Source organism: Panthera onca, chromosome B4 (assembly GCF_046562875.1).
Source record: "Panthera onca isolate mPanOnc1 chromosome B4, mPanOnc1 haplotype 2, whole genome shotgun sequence".
NCBI lineage: Eukaryota > Metazoa > Chordata > Mammalia > Carnivora > Felidae > Panthera > Panthera onca.
This window is the reverse complement of record NC_138345.1, coordinates 54,809,523-54,823,275: the sequence shown is the minus strand read 5'-3', so window position 1 is coordinate 54,823,275 and position 13,753 is coordinate 54,809,523. Positions and strand designations below refer to the sequence as shown.

Here is a 13,753-nt window from a genome sequence, read left to right as displayed (position 1 = left end):
GGCTTTTATTTTGTGTGTCTAAGTGCAGACGAATCTGCTCCTGGTACATTACTATTCTCCTCACTGCAGTTTGCAGCATCAGGGGTGGGGTACCCTTGGTTACCATGTCTCTCTTGGTGTTCTGTGTGGTCTTTAGTTCAGTCAGTCCTCAGTTCTTCAAGAGGAATTGCCTATAAATAGGTGTAGATTTGGTGCACCCAGTTCAGGATCTTACTAAGTTGCCATCTTGGATTGGAACACTCCCTAGTTCATTGTTTTTAAATCTTTATAGGCTAACGTATATAGCTAGGACTACATGGGGGCAATTATTAGACACCAAAATGGATTAAGCAAGCTGTGACTAGCATTTTCTAGATTCAAAAGTAACAACTCAAAGTTTTAAAACAAAGGCAAAAGGAAAATTGGTATGTGGATGAATGTATTTTATGTTGCTATACTGAAGGCATGTTAAATGTTTAAATGAAGGGAAAAGCTTAAATTCTTCTAAATGCTACTGCTATTTGTAAGAAAAGGCTAGTCACTAAGTCACTAATTAGGAAGAGAATTTATTGTAAAGGAGAGATTACAGTCCAATCATTTTTGATCCAGATAATGCCTAACTACTCATAAGATACTAATTTACCAGTGTTTTGGTGTTGTATTTTAACTTTTCTCATCCTGTGTGTTGTGTCCAAAGAGCGGGAATAACCAGTTCCCCCTCACAGAGTTCTGATGCCTTGGTGGGTGAAGATCACTTTAGTCTTAACTTTGCAGCTAGATAACCTTGTTTATGAGTTTATTATACTGTGTTATACTGATCACATGAATAAGAGTCTGATATGTAAATCAGGGTGCTAGAATCAATAATTAGGAATATTTAACCAGGACATTCTTGTCTCTAAATCAGTACCAAGGAAGCCATAGTTTTCAGAATATTGTTTAATGAGCACAAATTAGGTAAATACGATGAATAGACTGATTCTCTATAAATCTCTCAGGTCTGGCAGACACTAATTCCTAGAGCATACCCAAAGGCCTTCTGGTAACCAGCTGATTTTCTTTACATCACTGTAAATTAAACAATGCCTTTTATCCTTGCGCAGGGGCCATGCTAGTCTTCTCTGTATCATTCCAATTTTAGTACATGTGCTCCCGAAGCGAGCATGTAAATTCAACAATGTCTTATTGAGACTATAACTTAGTTTACTGATAGACTTGAGGAATAGCCTAATTTTGGTTCAGAACAAAATAACACATCAGTGTTTAGGGTGGGTCATGTTGAGGACTCGTTTCAAACCAGTTTAACCACTTAGACTAGCTTGTCCTTGCTGTAATTTCTAGATCTCATTTGCCTGTCTCATTATAGCGTGTGAAGTAAAGAATGTAACAGCATACTGCAGAGATCTAATCAAGATTTTGAAGCAGGCAGAGGACCTGAATGAAAAGCTAACTCCACTGAAACTGATGGATTCTTGGATGGGAAAGGGGGCAGCAAAACTGAGAGTGGCAGGCGTTGTTCCTCCCCAACTTCCTCGTGAAGACCTGGAGAAAATTATTGCACACTTTCTTCTACAGCAGTATCTTAAGTATATACAGATCCATTTCTTGTCCTTTGGTGTTGTCTTTGTTTCTCATAACGCAACAAAGCAAGTGGTTTTCCAGTTGTCTCATGTGAAACTCTTTAATGCCATATAAAATTTACCTAATAAACTTTAACTGGTCATTGTATGTCAAAAAAAATACAACTTACAGAAAGTATTTTAATTTTTCACAAGTTTCATATTCCACATATTAAAATTATTGCACTTATGGTTGTTTTTATAAATTGTAGTTTTTCTGTAATTTCTTAAAAGCTTTCTGATTGTTGGCCTTTATCTTCCACAGAGAAGACTACAGTTTTACAGCTTACGCTACCATTTCATATTTGAAAATAGGACCTAAAGCTCATCTTCTAAATAATGAGGCGCATGTTATTACCATGCAAGTAAAGAAGCCCACACAGAGTTGTTTCAAGGTAACTGACTCTTTATATAATGAAAAAATACATTAAAGCTTATGGGATACTTTAAATGGTACTGTGCTGGGTCCAGATGAACACAGGAGACAGGCAGGAATCTAGGCATGGAAGAGAGAAAACATTACCTTTGTTTTATTGTAGAAGTATTAAGTAACAATTTAAACTACTTTACCTTTTAATATAGACTAGAATTTCCAACCTTTTAGAACATGAAAAATCCATTTTAGTGTTGTCTAGTTTGTGATGCACCCTGCCCTCACAATATTGGTTGTGATCAACACTGGTTGAGAAGTCTATGTTTGTAGCAGATGTCGAAAACCAATGACTCTTATGCATGAAATACTCTCGTCTGCAAAGACATGCCATGTATCATTGTGTCTGTGGATTAGGGTTTTTCTGACAGCATATCCCTTTAGGATAGGGCTCATATTTGAGTGGATATTTAAAGGTAAAAAAGAGACCACTAGACACTTAACTAAAGAGCTACTGGATATACAAGGACCAGGGGGATTGTTAATCTGAAGAAAAAATGGAACAGCTGAGTTTTGATCGGAATGTTTGCTTTGTTTTTGTTGGCAGACTGAATCATCTGAAACTTGTCATTCTGAAGGAGCTGATAAAAGGAGGGAAGAAAAAAATTCAGGTAACTTCCAGAAGTCTGCAAACATGCTTCAGCGATCTAAGAATACAGGGACTAAAAAAAGAAAAATTGATGATGCAGGAGATGAGTGTTTCTAAATTTTCCAAGAAAATAGTTATGCATGTGTACACCATTATTTTGTAGTTAAAAGTTTAAGACAGTTTTATTAATATTTTATACATATGGAACTTGCCTGAAGTATTGAAGACTTCAATATTTAAGATCATGAATTATATAAATTTACAGTATAAAACGAGAAAAGTAATTTTATTATTTTTTGAGAAAAATAATTTTAATGTAAAATATTTTTATCCCTTGATATACCTAATTGTATTCTTTTGATATTAATGTTATCATAAGGAATATTTATGTAGGCTTATTACAGAAAAGAGTGATTTCAGCTCATAACAGCTATACAATCAGAACATAAAAGGATATTAGCAAGTAAGATCTTGCTACCTCCTTAAAGTAAAATTGTAAGCCTCTTGAAACGACAATCCTCTCTGACATTTCACAATCAAAGAATGACTTTGGTATACCAGACCAAGTTGTCAGCTAAGTAGATAAAGTAGCTAAATCTGCTCCAAAGCAGTTACACAGAAATGATTAACTTAAATCCTTACATTTACATAAGTGGTCAATTTGTGTTGGAAAAAAAAAAATCTGTAAATTATTTGATCTTTACCGTTTTACTTCTATTTTAATACTTTCCCACTACTCTCATTATGACTTCTGTATTCTTAACTTCATTAAATCCATGTGGTCGTTTACCTTATTGTGACTTTCTTGTGTTACTTGGAACTTTATGTAATTCTTGAAATGCCTTTTTAAATCAAAATAATGTATATCAATATTTGGATCTAGCAGACCTTCTTCATATGATGAAAGATCCATATGATTTAAAATTAAGACAGCTCCCATCATTCTCCCATTCTGCATGACGACTTTGATGTGTTCTTGTCCTTTGGTACATCTCAGCATTAATTCATGATCTGAACCTCAGCCCCATGTATGGTATTTTCCTGGTAGTACAACCTATATACAGAGATAATAAAGTTATTCTAATGAGTACCAAAAAGGAAGCATAATATGCAGTTACACTGTGTTATTTTAGGATGACTAGCACAAAAATCTATTCACAAAATTTTATAGCTAAAAGTGTCATTCATTGGAGAGGGTCCCACAGAAAACATTTGAATGACATTACATTTATTGTTCAGATGACACTACCACACAATCTATATGAAAATTAAAAATATGTAGTAAATTAAATATGTAGGATCTGGACTATATATTAGAGTCATGACTTAAATATTTAATAAGGAACTGAGTTATATCTTGCATGGGCAAATTATTTAACCTCCTTAAACCTTGTGTGTATTACTCATCATTAAATTACCAAAAAAAAAAAAAAAAAAAAAAAAAGCAAAAAAAAACCTACCTCAGAATAATGTAAAGAGGAGTAAATAATAAGTATGGCAAAGTACCTGGTTCATTCTTAAGTACAGTAGCTATCACCCTTAAAAAGTGAGACTGAATCCCAAATAAATGTAGAAATGCATTAATGGGAAACAACTCCAGAAGAGATTTTTCTCCCTTAAGACCAGCATTAATACCAGGTTTGATTTGCAAGAAATGAGAAAACATGTCATTTTTCTAAAATGATTAAAACCATGTAAATTCTTATTCAATGAGAAAATCAGGTAATTAGTTACAAGACTCACAAGCAGAAAAAGGTACTAATTTGCTTATCTATTTTACCTTATAGTTGAAAAATGTTACATGAGCAAAAAGTTCAAAGCTGAAGTCCATGTCAGTAGATTGTCCTAAAGTAGCTGCAGCCATGCACTTGGCTGTGTACCACCCCATCTGTCTAGCCTGGGTCCACAGTCTCATCTGAAATGAAAAATGTTATGAGATATAATTTTCAATGTCCTTACTTAAAAAATGCTAGCACCTTAACCTGACAAAAATTCCTTAAAAGGGGTTCAATATTGACAGTCCTTGAGATTGGTTAGATCTAGCTAGCCAGATGACTAGTTAGATTATGTTTGCCATGGAAGCAATCACCAGTCCACACTAACCAAAACTGACTTGGCTATTTGAGAATTCTATCCAAATTACTGCCCTAAAATTAAAGGATAATACCAACTCTATATGTTTCAATAAATTCTCTATCAAAAATAACTAAAATATTTGAGGCTATACTAGGTAAGAATAACGCTAATAACCAGTCTCCCCTTGCAGAGTAAGTTTATCACACAAGAAATGACAAAGTATCACTGAAATATATGTCCCTTTTCCTAATCCTTAGATTTTTAATCCTTAGATTAAGGCTTCCAATGCAGTTAAACCTCAATGGTCACGCAGACCGATAATACTAGTTGGTGTCTAGTCTCAGGAAATCTTACCAGATTTCAGCAACCCATGTTGGGAATACATTTTTAATTCTTCCCTTTAAAACATCATTAATTTCTCCTCTACAGTATTTTTATTATATTTCTACCAAGCTTTGTGAATCCCTGATAGAACACTGGCCCTGAGAGTCAAGAGATTTATTTTATTTTTTTAAATGTGGGGCTTGAACTCACAACCCTGAGATCAAGGCCTGAGCGGAGATCAAGAGTCAGATGCTTAACTGACTAAGCCACGCAGGCACCCCAGGAGTTAAGAGATTTAAATGTCAACTTTTTTACATATTTAATTTTTATATTTTTATTTAATTAACTGAGCCTTGATTTCTTCACTTAAAACATAAATGTATCCCATCTATTAAATGAGAATTAAATAAGCTAAGCAATTAGTTTCTTTATAACTGTGTGTGACTAATGTTCTTTCATATGCAAAAATCATACCACAGTCACAGATAGGATTTTCATTTCTGGTAGAAGTGATAATTTTTTTTTTTTTTAATTCAGTCTCCTGTGTAAACAAGGTAGGTGTGATGAAATCATAGCCTCCCTATGGTAAGGGAGCAGAGTAAACAGAGCACAGTACTAGAAAATGGCTAATAGAAGTGGCTTGCAGTATAACACTGCCTGGACTGTTACCAAATGTATTCTAGCCTCAAAGTCCCTTCACTTTGTGTCTTGGACTATGTAAAACAAATTATTTAGTGTACTTATTTATTGCTTCTGCAAATTAAGAGACAAGGTCTATTAGATTCACTCAAAACAGACACCTGTTTATTTTTGGATATTGCCTATAGCAGAATATGACACATTAAGGATATAATTTATTCTAGAGGGTTTAAAATGTTAAAAAAAATCCCACAACCCCCAACTCCTAATTGAGAGTTGATGACAGATATACCATAGAAGTGACACAGAATGACTCCAGAGGAAACTGAAAACAACCTAGCACTTTAGAAACAGGCTGAAAGCACTCTTATATGATTGTTAGCCCTGCTGTAGGTAAAAACACACAAAGTAATGAAGCTGCCTCTTAAAATACATCTAGTTCTTCATGACTTCATGCTCCATGGTTGATCTGAAGGAGTGATATCCCAACCTTTGGAGCTGGTCTTTTACCAACTGTTGCCTGGTTCATTTATCTGTGTCTCTACTCCCCCTGAGACAACCTCACCTATGACCACAGTTTGAGTATCTCTTCAAGGATTTCTGCTCCACCATTAGGAGGGCGGCAACACTGTGAGGGCAGGAGGAAGTCTACATCCAGTTGAATGGACGTGTTCAGCTGAGGAAGGCTGTTTACTATCGGAAATTTTTTTCAATCCTAATTCCCCAGGGACAGAGTAGGGTAATCAGGGTCCCATAGGATCATCATTTATCAACTTGGTTTATACCTCAGTAATTATTTATTAATCTAAAGCTGTGCTGTCCAGTCTGGCAGACGCTAAATACATGTAGCTATTTAAACTCAAGTGCTCAATAGAGATACGTAGTTAGTGACTACCTGACTGGACACTGCAAAGGTACAGAACATTTCTGTCATCGCATAAAGTTCCATTGGACAGTGCTGGTAAGTATCTGAAAATGACAAGCAAAGTAATAGCCCATAATTCTTAAACTACTGTTCCATCACTATATAATAACTTACCGAAAGGGAAAAATTCTTTGTCACAAAAAACGCTATGACAGTTTCTTACTTAAAGTAAAGAAGTTGGAAAACCAGATATTTAGATTTGCTGGTAGCAACTCCTTTACCGTCAGATGGAATCTCTGATACGAAGATGTGATCCTGGATGCTGGCTTACCTGCTGCCACACTGGGCTGGGCTGCCATGATGCAGTGCAGATGTCACCTGCAGCATAGATATCAGAGAGAGACGTGTGCATGTGATCATCCACTTTCAGGCCACCATCTTCGCCTAGATCAAACTAAACAATGTTCCTTATGAGAACACATGGGAAGAAAAGTGAAAGATGGCTTTGTCATTCTAAAGTAAAAGAACAAGTCACATTTATACACCTTGGTATGCTGATCTTTAATGAGAAAGTAAAAAATAGCTGCAAGTTTAGATAACTCAGCTCAATTTCCAGGGAATCAAAATGCTACTAAGACAGACCAACTCAAAAATTCTTAGACTTTCAACATCAAGAACACTTAGTAACCATATGAGTACCCCACTCATAATTACAATATTCCTGTTTTGTGAGCTTCAAATGCTAAAAGGCAAAAAAAGACAAGATAGTTTCTCTAAAAGAAATCACTTGTGAATCCATAGGTGTCAGTCTCTTAACCTTTAGACAAATGAACTGTGCATTATGTCCCATCAACGATGACATCTATGCTGGGGTGTTAGCTGCTTAAGGACTTCAGGCAGTAAGGAATAACTGCAAATCCAAACATGAATATGACCCAAATTGTTTTCACCTTCCTTAAGTTACAGTTTTACACTAAAGCAAGGAACAGTTATTTATGCTTGGGAGTTAGAAATCTTATAAATACAGTATTTTAAAAATATTCACAGCAGGACATAAAAAAACTTCACCTTACATTGTTGCCACAGAGAAAAGGTTCTATATTTGGAGTAACTTCTATAGCACCGACCATGAAATTGCAGCTGTATATCTTTTCATTGGTCAATTATGTAGGCCATACCTCTAAAAACAAAAATACAAACCAAACTTTATTCTCAAATGTAATCACCACCAGCTATCTATAGCATTTCGTGATAATGCATAGAAGAAAGAAAGAAAAAGGCGAGAGAGGACTTTAAAACAACACCCCTTGAGGGGCACCTGGCTGGCTCAGTCAGTAAAGCATACGGCTCTTGATCTTGGGGAGATGAGTTCGAGCCCCACGTTCACTGTAGTTTAAGAAAAAAAAAAGACCTAAATAATGTCTATAAGGCACATTTGCTAAAACAATTGTAATGCAATCAATATTATCTCCTTGTTTGGGGAATAATTATAAAATAGGGCATTCTAAACATTTTTCCTTCAAATTTAAGCATAGAACTTCTAACAAAGTAAATTTAAATTGATAATTACCTTATAAATTATTTAAAAATATTAATATATTATACTCCATTATTTAGGTTGCAAATCACATATTCCCAAAGTACAGTAATGAATATGTGTATAAAGAAAGTTATAACCTTCAGCTCAGTCATTACATCTGGGATAGTGCACAATGGAAAGAACACAGAACATGAGCATGAACTAAAAAACAAAAATTATCACCCAAAACTAAAACTGAAATAGGTAGTAATAAAACACTGTAACTATTTTCTGGTTTATGGATCATAAAACAAACCTCTTCTATAATTTAGAACTTAACACTCTAAGTGGAATACTTTGATTCAAATATAGAAAAATCTAAGAAATATTCATGTTCCTTTTCCATGACCCAACCTCAGAATGTTACCTGAGCACTGTCTGTATCCTGGGTTCCTGATACAAAAGGATTTCCTTCATGTATCAATTTTGCTTTAGCTCCAGCACAAAAAGTTCTTATACACATACTGACTGCCATCTCCTGTTACAATGCACTGTAAAAACATAGAGCCATGAAGAAGAGAGGAGAAATATATTTATACATGGGTAGAATTTCATTTTAAATAAAAAATTCATTAAGACAAAAGCAAAAAAAAATACATTAAGGTTGCCTTTTGTGATACTCAATACTTTGTTATAGCAATTGAAAATCAAAGTAAACCTGAGAACCCATTATCCAATCCAGTGAGTCACCATCATTTTAGGTCCGTGAACCATTTTGGGAATCTGGTGAAAACTAATCTTTCTCTCTTGGAGAAAAAAGGTACACTCACACCAGATTTTGCATAAAACTTAGGTAATCTCATGATATTCAGGAAGGCATGTTGACCTCAGGTTAAAAAAAATTTAAAATTCAGCATTCTGGGGGCGCCCAGGTGGCTCAGTTGATTAAGCAGCTGACTTTGGCTTAGGTCGTGATTTCTGCGATTTTTGAGTTCATGCCCCGTGTCGGGCTCTGTGCTGACAGCTCAGCACCTGGAGCCTGCTTAGGATTCTGTGTCTCCCTTCCTCTCTGCCCGCCCCCCCCCCCCCCGCCCCAACTTGCACTCTCTCTCTCAAAAATAAATAAATGTTAAAATTAAAATAAAGAAATAAATAAAATTTGAGCATTCTGATATTATACCTGGGGCAGGCCTTACTGAGAATTTCTGATCTCAATGGGAGTTACTAAGATCTAGTAATTCTAATCATATCATACCTTAATGTCTGCCATGGGTACAGGGGAGTAAAGTGTGGTAGAAAAGGTTACAATATGTCTTAGTATAAAAACATTGGAAGTACTAAAACAGTATTTAGATTCTTCTTAAGTACAAATAACAATCACTTTACCAGCAAACATGCTCCTTGATATTTTCATATAAGTGTAAAGTGTGTTAACCTTAAATCCTAGCATATACTGTTTTAGGGTTATTTAATTTTTTATGTTTATTTATTTTGAGAAAGAGAGGGATAGAGGGCAAGCAGGGGAGAGGCAGAGAGAGAATCCCAAACAGGCTCACACTGTTGGTGCAGAGTCCGAGGCAGGGCTCGATCCCACGAACCGTAAGATCATAACCTGAGCCGAAACCAAGAGTCGGATGCTTAACTGACTAACAGGCACCCTTATATTAAATTTTAATATCATTGAGGCCAAAAATACACATTCAAGATCCACTGTTTTTGTTCCTTAATATCAAATGAAAACCTACATATAAGTAGTAGCTTTTAGAAAAGCATACATGCATACACACACACACACCCACATACAACTATGAGAGATGCCAGACTGGTGGAGTGGGAGTGGTTTACAGGTTAACATTGTGCCATGTTATAAAATATGGAAAATCATAAGACAGCACTTGATACCCACTGAGCCATTCATTATCCATTTAACTCTTTAGCTGCATTGCAAATACATAAGGCCAATAATTCAATACAGTATACTGCACATAGAAATTCTGTATGTCTTCCTGCAGATAATGTGTTAGAATTTTATCTGATCAACAGTAGTTACAGACACTGACCAAATTTAAAAAATAATTTACATTTGGCTACTGTAAAAACAAACATTCTTTTCATTGGTTAATGTTAAATTTTTGCAAGTAGACACAAAGATAAAAAAATCTCTAATTCATTAAAGAATATTCAGGACATTTAAATAAGAGAATACAGACATGATCTCATGTAGGACACTTCAAATGGTAATGGGTGGCACTCTGATTTATTCAAAGGTGCTAATATAACTGCCTCACAATTTATCAGCATACATTTGTGCCCACCTCAGTTTGCAAATTAAATGACATGGATGTCCTAGGCGATATGTACCACTATGAGTATTAGAAATTTATTCTGGTTTGGGATTCAGAGTTTTAATGTTTTTCTCCGAAAAGTTAGTACTTTTTATTTTTTCCTATCAAGTTATTTGTGTTTCAAATGTGTTACCTACCCGTTTTCTCGGGAGAACTCCCACATTAGAGTTGCTGTAGAGAAACAACTACAAACTCTACTACTCATCTTACCTAAGGCTCACCTGAGGATATTGTTTCTCATCTGACAACACCTTTCTTCCGACTGCCTTATTCATTCCCACATCCAATGGGTTACTGAGTCCTGCTGAGTTTATAGTAAAAATCTCACTCATATCTGGGCCATTCTTTCCAACTACACTGTCCTTGTCTTCATTCAGGTCTTCTATCATTTTGGACTATTGCAACCACCTTCTGGTTTGATTGCTGGCCACTATCACTCACTCCATCCCGCTTCATCCTCAACATTGCCATCTATCTTCCTAAAAATATATTACCATCCTTGCCTTCATGTAAATTCTCTTTATTTCTCCACTGACGGTAAAATAAATTTCTTGGCATGATGTAAACAGCTCTTCACAGTCCTATTTGTTTGCCCTAGTCTGCCAATCTCCTCTCCTTATCTCTACCACAGACAGTACCTCTGACAACGTTACTCTTCCACGTGCTGCTTTTCTTTGGGTCTTTGAACAAGCAACCTCCTTTTCCTACAATGTCCTTAATTAAGAACTCTTAATTCACCCACCTTTTAAACCCAGTTCAAATATTTTCTCCTTCTGTGAGGTCCTCCAAAATCCCTAGTATCAGAGCTTTGATAATATTTCAGTGACTGTGCTTTCACATGTACATATAATTAATACATGTGCATGTCTATATTCCCTATGACAATGAGACCTCCCAGGCCAAGTTCACTGTAATGTTCCTGTTGTATCCCAGCACTTCTGCAGTGCCTAGAACATAGTAGACACTATATAAATGTTAATGCTAATTTGAAATGTAAAACCTAAAATGCTAAATCCAACTAATTATATAATCCCAATAAACTCTCAAAAAGTATAAATTTTTCTAATAATGAAACCAATGTTACTAAGCTTTATATACTAGGGGCCTTAGTAATGGTGGGGGTACAGATGGGGTCAAAAGAAAGCAGGCAAAAGCTCATCAAGATTGAACAATGGTGGGGGGGATGCCTAAGTGGTTCAGTCGGTTGAGCGGCCGACTTCAACTAAGGTCATGATCTCCCAGTTCATGGGTTCCAGACCTGTGTCCGGCTCTGTGCCGACAGTGTAGAGCCTGGAGCCTGCTTCGGGTTCTGTGTCTCCCTCTCTCTCTGCCCCTCCCCCGCTCACACTCTGTCTCCCTCTCTCTCTCTCAAAAATAAATAAAACATTAAAAAAATATATTAAAAAATGACCGAACAATGGGCTGTCATTAAAAATCCTTTTTTTTTTTTTTTTTAAATGTTTGTTTGAGAGAGACAGAGAACAAATGTGGGAGGAGCACAGAGGCAGAGAGAATCCCAAGCAGGCTCCATAGTGTCAACGCAGAGCCAGATGCAGGGCTCAAACCCACGAACCGTAAGATCATGAGCTGAGCCAAAATCAAGAGTCCTACGTGTAACTGAGCCACCCAGGCATCCCAAGAAAAAAATCCTCTTACATGTTCCTTACTCTTCAGTTCCTTTATTTTGGATTCTATAACCTTAATGTTGGGAAAGCAATTTTCTAACATGGTTTTCTGTCGCTCTTCAACATCAAATTCCTCCAATACTTCAGAAACCCATATTAGATCAAAAAGGTAAAAAAATGTATGTTTTTAAAAAATATTTCCTTTTAAGAATTTTAATAAAAATATTTTTATTTGTATACACTACTTACTTCATGTTCATAAAACAAGAAGGTCAGCTAATTGCACTATATGCAGTGAAAAGTAGGCAAAGTCCACATTTTAAGACTTGAATTCAAGTCAGCCAAGTCACTGCACATTAGTTTCCTAGCCTGGAAAATGAGGGCTAACTCTACTTACTTCTGCATACTTGAACCACATAGAATAGACAAGAATAGCTTGTCTATTTCCATATCCTTACAGTTTTCTCTGTCCACTTACTAGCTAACTTTATTGTGATCTAGTCTTTGGACTCTTTCCTGCTGTCCAAAACCATGAGCATCCTCTTGGGTTCACTTTTCTTCCTATGCAGCCAAGACTCCGTTGTAGATCATTTCATGTTTTGCCCAAACTTTTACTTCCTTGCTCTCTTATCTTTAACCATTAACTACCCTAAAACTCCTAATCACAGATTGAACTACCTGCTTTCTCCAGTCCTATATTCAGTGTGTGGTGGAAGGACCACACCTTGCAGACTGGCATTTGACTTCAGCTGTCCATCAAATACTACTTGGAAGACCTACCTACTCCATGGCCCTAGCAGTTCTCAACCTTTCAGTCTCAAGACCCCTTTACACTCTTAAAATGACTGAGGACTCCAAAGAACTTTTGTCTGTGTGAGTTAAACCCAGTGATATTTGCCACATTAAAATTAAAACTAAGAAAAAATTAAAATATTTAATTCACTTAAAAGAATAATAAATCCAATACATGTTAAACACTGCCCAATACATGTTAAACACACTGCCCTGTGATGTCTAGTGTCAGGAAAGCAAGTAGCTAGAGAGAATCCATCTCTAGTGGGACCCTGCTTTCCTTTAGAAATCCCAGGGTGTGTGTGTGTGTGTGTGTGTGTGTCCCTGACATGCAAAGAGAGGACAAGAAGAGGTGGGTCTAAGTCTCCAGGAATCCAGGTCCTCTCTGGAAGTGAGAGTATTTTAGGAGCTGGACTCCCACACTCTGCAGCCCTAGCAGACACAGGCCCATGAGCCCAGGGACAGAGTGCGGCCAGCATGGCCACCTCAGGATGAACACAGGCTGGACTTTGGGCAGCCCCCATCCTCCCTGGGGTTGAATTTGGTCCTTCCAGTGCACAATTCACATGGCTTCCTGTGTTCTGTGTTCAGTCAGTACCCACCCTCCCTTCTTGTCCACACTCACGGGCATTTCCTGTGTTCAGAGCTTAGAGCACTTGTTAGGCTGAACCATAAGAAATTCCTGATATTTAGTTGGATTTGGCTTATATTGTCTATTACTTTTTCTTTTCTCTCTTCTTAATATTTTTTTGACTCCAGGCTGAAGAGACAGGGGAGCCGACTGAGGAAGGACAAATAACAAGAGCTAATATTTATTAAGCACATACTATGTGCCAAGTATGTTGCATCCTTTCTTCAGTGCTAATTCTCACTATAGTCCCATGAGTTATTTCCTGTTGCCCCTGCCATTATTTGCCACCTTTTACAGGTGAGTGAGTCCAGGTGAAGAGG

The 13,753-nt window shown here is 36.5% G+C and overlaps 2 protein-coding genes and 1 non-coding gene across 8 annotated transcripts in view; 1 reads left to right on the top strand and 2 right to left on the bottom strand.

The window, feature by feature from the left end:
- The window catches only part of RECQL (RecQ like helicase), a 58,131-nt gene extending 54,725 nt beyond the window's left edge, over window positions 1-3,406 (top strand). Inside the window, exons 13-15 of the mRNA XM_078450041.2 lie at window positions 1,346-1,565; window positions 1,864-1,993; window positions 2,576-3,406. Coding sequence (XP_078306167.2) covers window positions 1,346-1,565; window positions 1,864-1,993; window positions 2,576-2,734 — 509 coding nt within the window. The 3' untranslated portion in view covers window positions 2,735-3,406. The remainder of the gene's footprint in view (window positions 1-1,345; window positions 1,566-1,863; window positions 1,994-2,575) is intronic.
- Window positions 1,042-1,144, bottom strand: LOC132660444 (U6 spliceosomal RNA). The gene has a single exon (XR_009601794.1). It is a non-coding gene; the product is annotated as a U6 spliceosomal RNA (small nuclear RNA).
- On the bottom strand, window positions 1,981-8,671 carry LOC144616928 (tRNA ligase complex-associated NAD(P)H dehydrogenase PYROXD1-like). Of its 6 annotated transcripts, none has more exons than XR_014137940.1 (6): window positions 8,468-8,671; window positions 7,590-7,701; window positions 6,853-6,988; window positions 4,398-4,532; window positions 3,408-3,671; window positions 1,981-2,094 (listed from the first exon to the last, which is right to left on the bottom strand). XR_014137940.1 is itself a non-coding variant. In XM_078450048.2 (5 exons), exons 2-5 carry the CDS (start codon window positions 7,649-7,651, stop codon window positions 3,636-3,638), a joined length of 330 nt encoding a protein of 109 aa, XP_078306174.2. In that variant the 5' UTR covers window positions 7,652-7,701; window positions 8,468-8,665; the 3' UTR covers window positions 3,582-3,635. The 6 variants fall into 6 exon arrangements, 3 of the variants coding, with proteins under 3 accessions (XP_078306174.2, XP_078306173.2, XP_081652254.1); XR_014137939.1 differs by having other exon boundaries at window positions 7,595-7,701; window positions 8,468-8,670; XR_013556843.2 differs by having other exon boundaries at window positions 6,853-6,975; window positions 8,468-8,669.
- Between the last annotated feature and the right edge of the window lie 5,082 nt (window positions 8,672-13,753).

What these genes read in the sequence shown, in the direction of transcription:
- LOC144616928 (XM_078450047.2), bottom strand. Translation starts at nt 7,651, where the DNA reads ATGGTCGGTGCTATAGAAGTTACTCCAAATATAGAACCTTTTCTCTGT. An exon ending in CCAGCCCAGTGTGGCAGCAG is followed by an intron (nt 4,533 to 6,852) that starts GTAAGCCAGCAT and finishes TTTTCATTTCAG; the next exon opens with ATGAGACTGTGGACCCAGGC. An exon ending in TAACATTTTTCAACTATAAG is followed by an intron (nt 3,672 to 4,397) that starts GTAAAATAGATA and finishes CTCTGTATATAG; the next exon opens with GTTGTACTACCAGGAAAATA.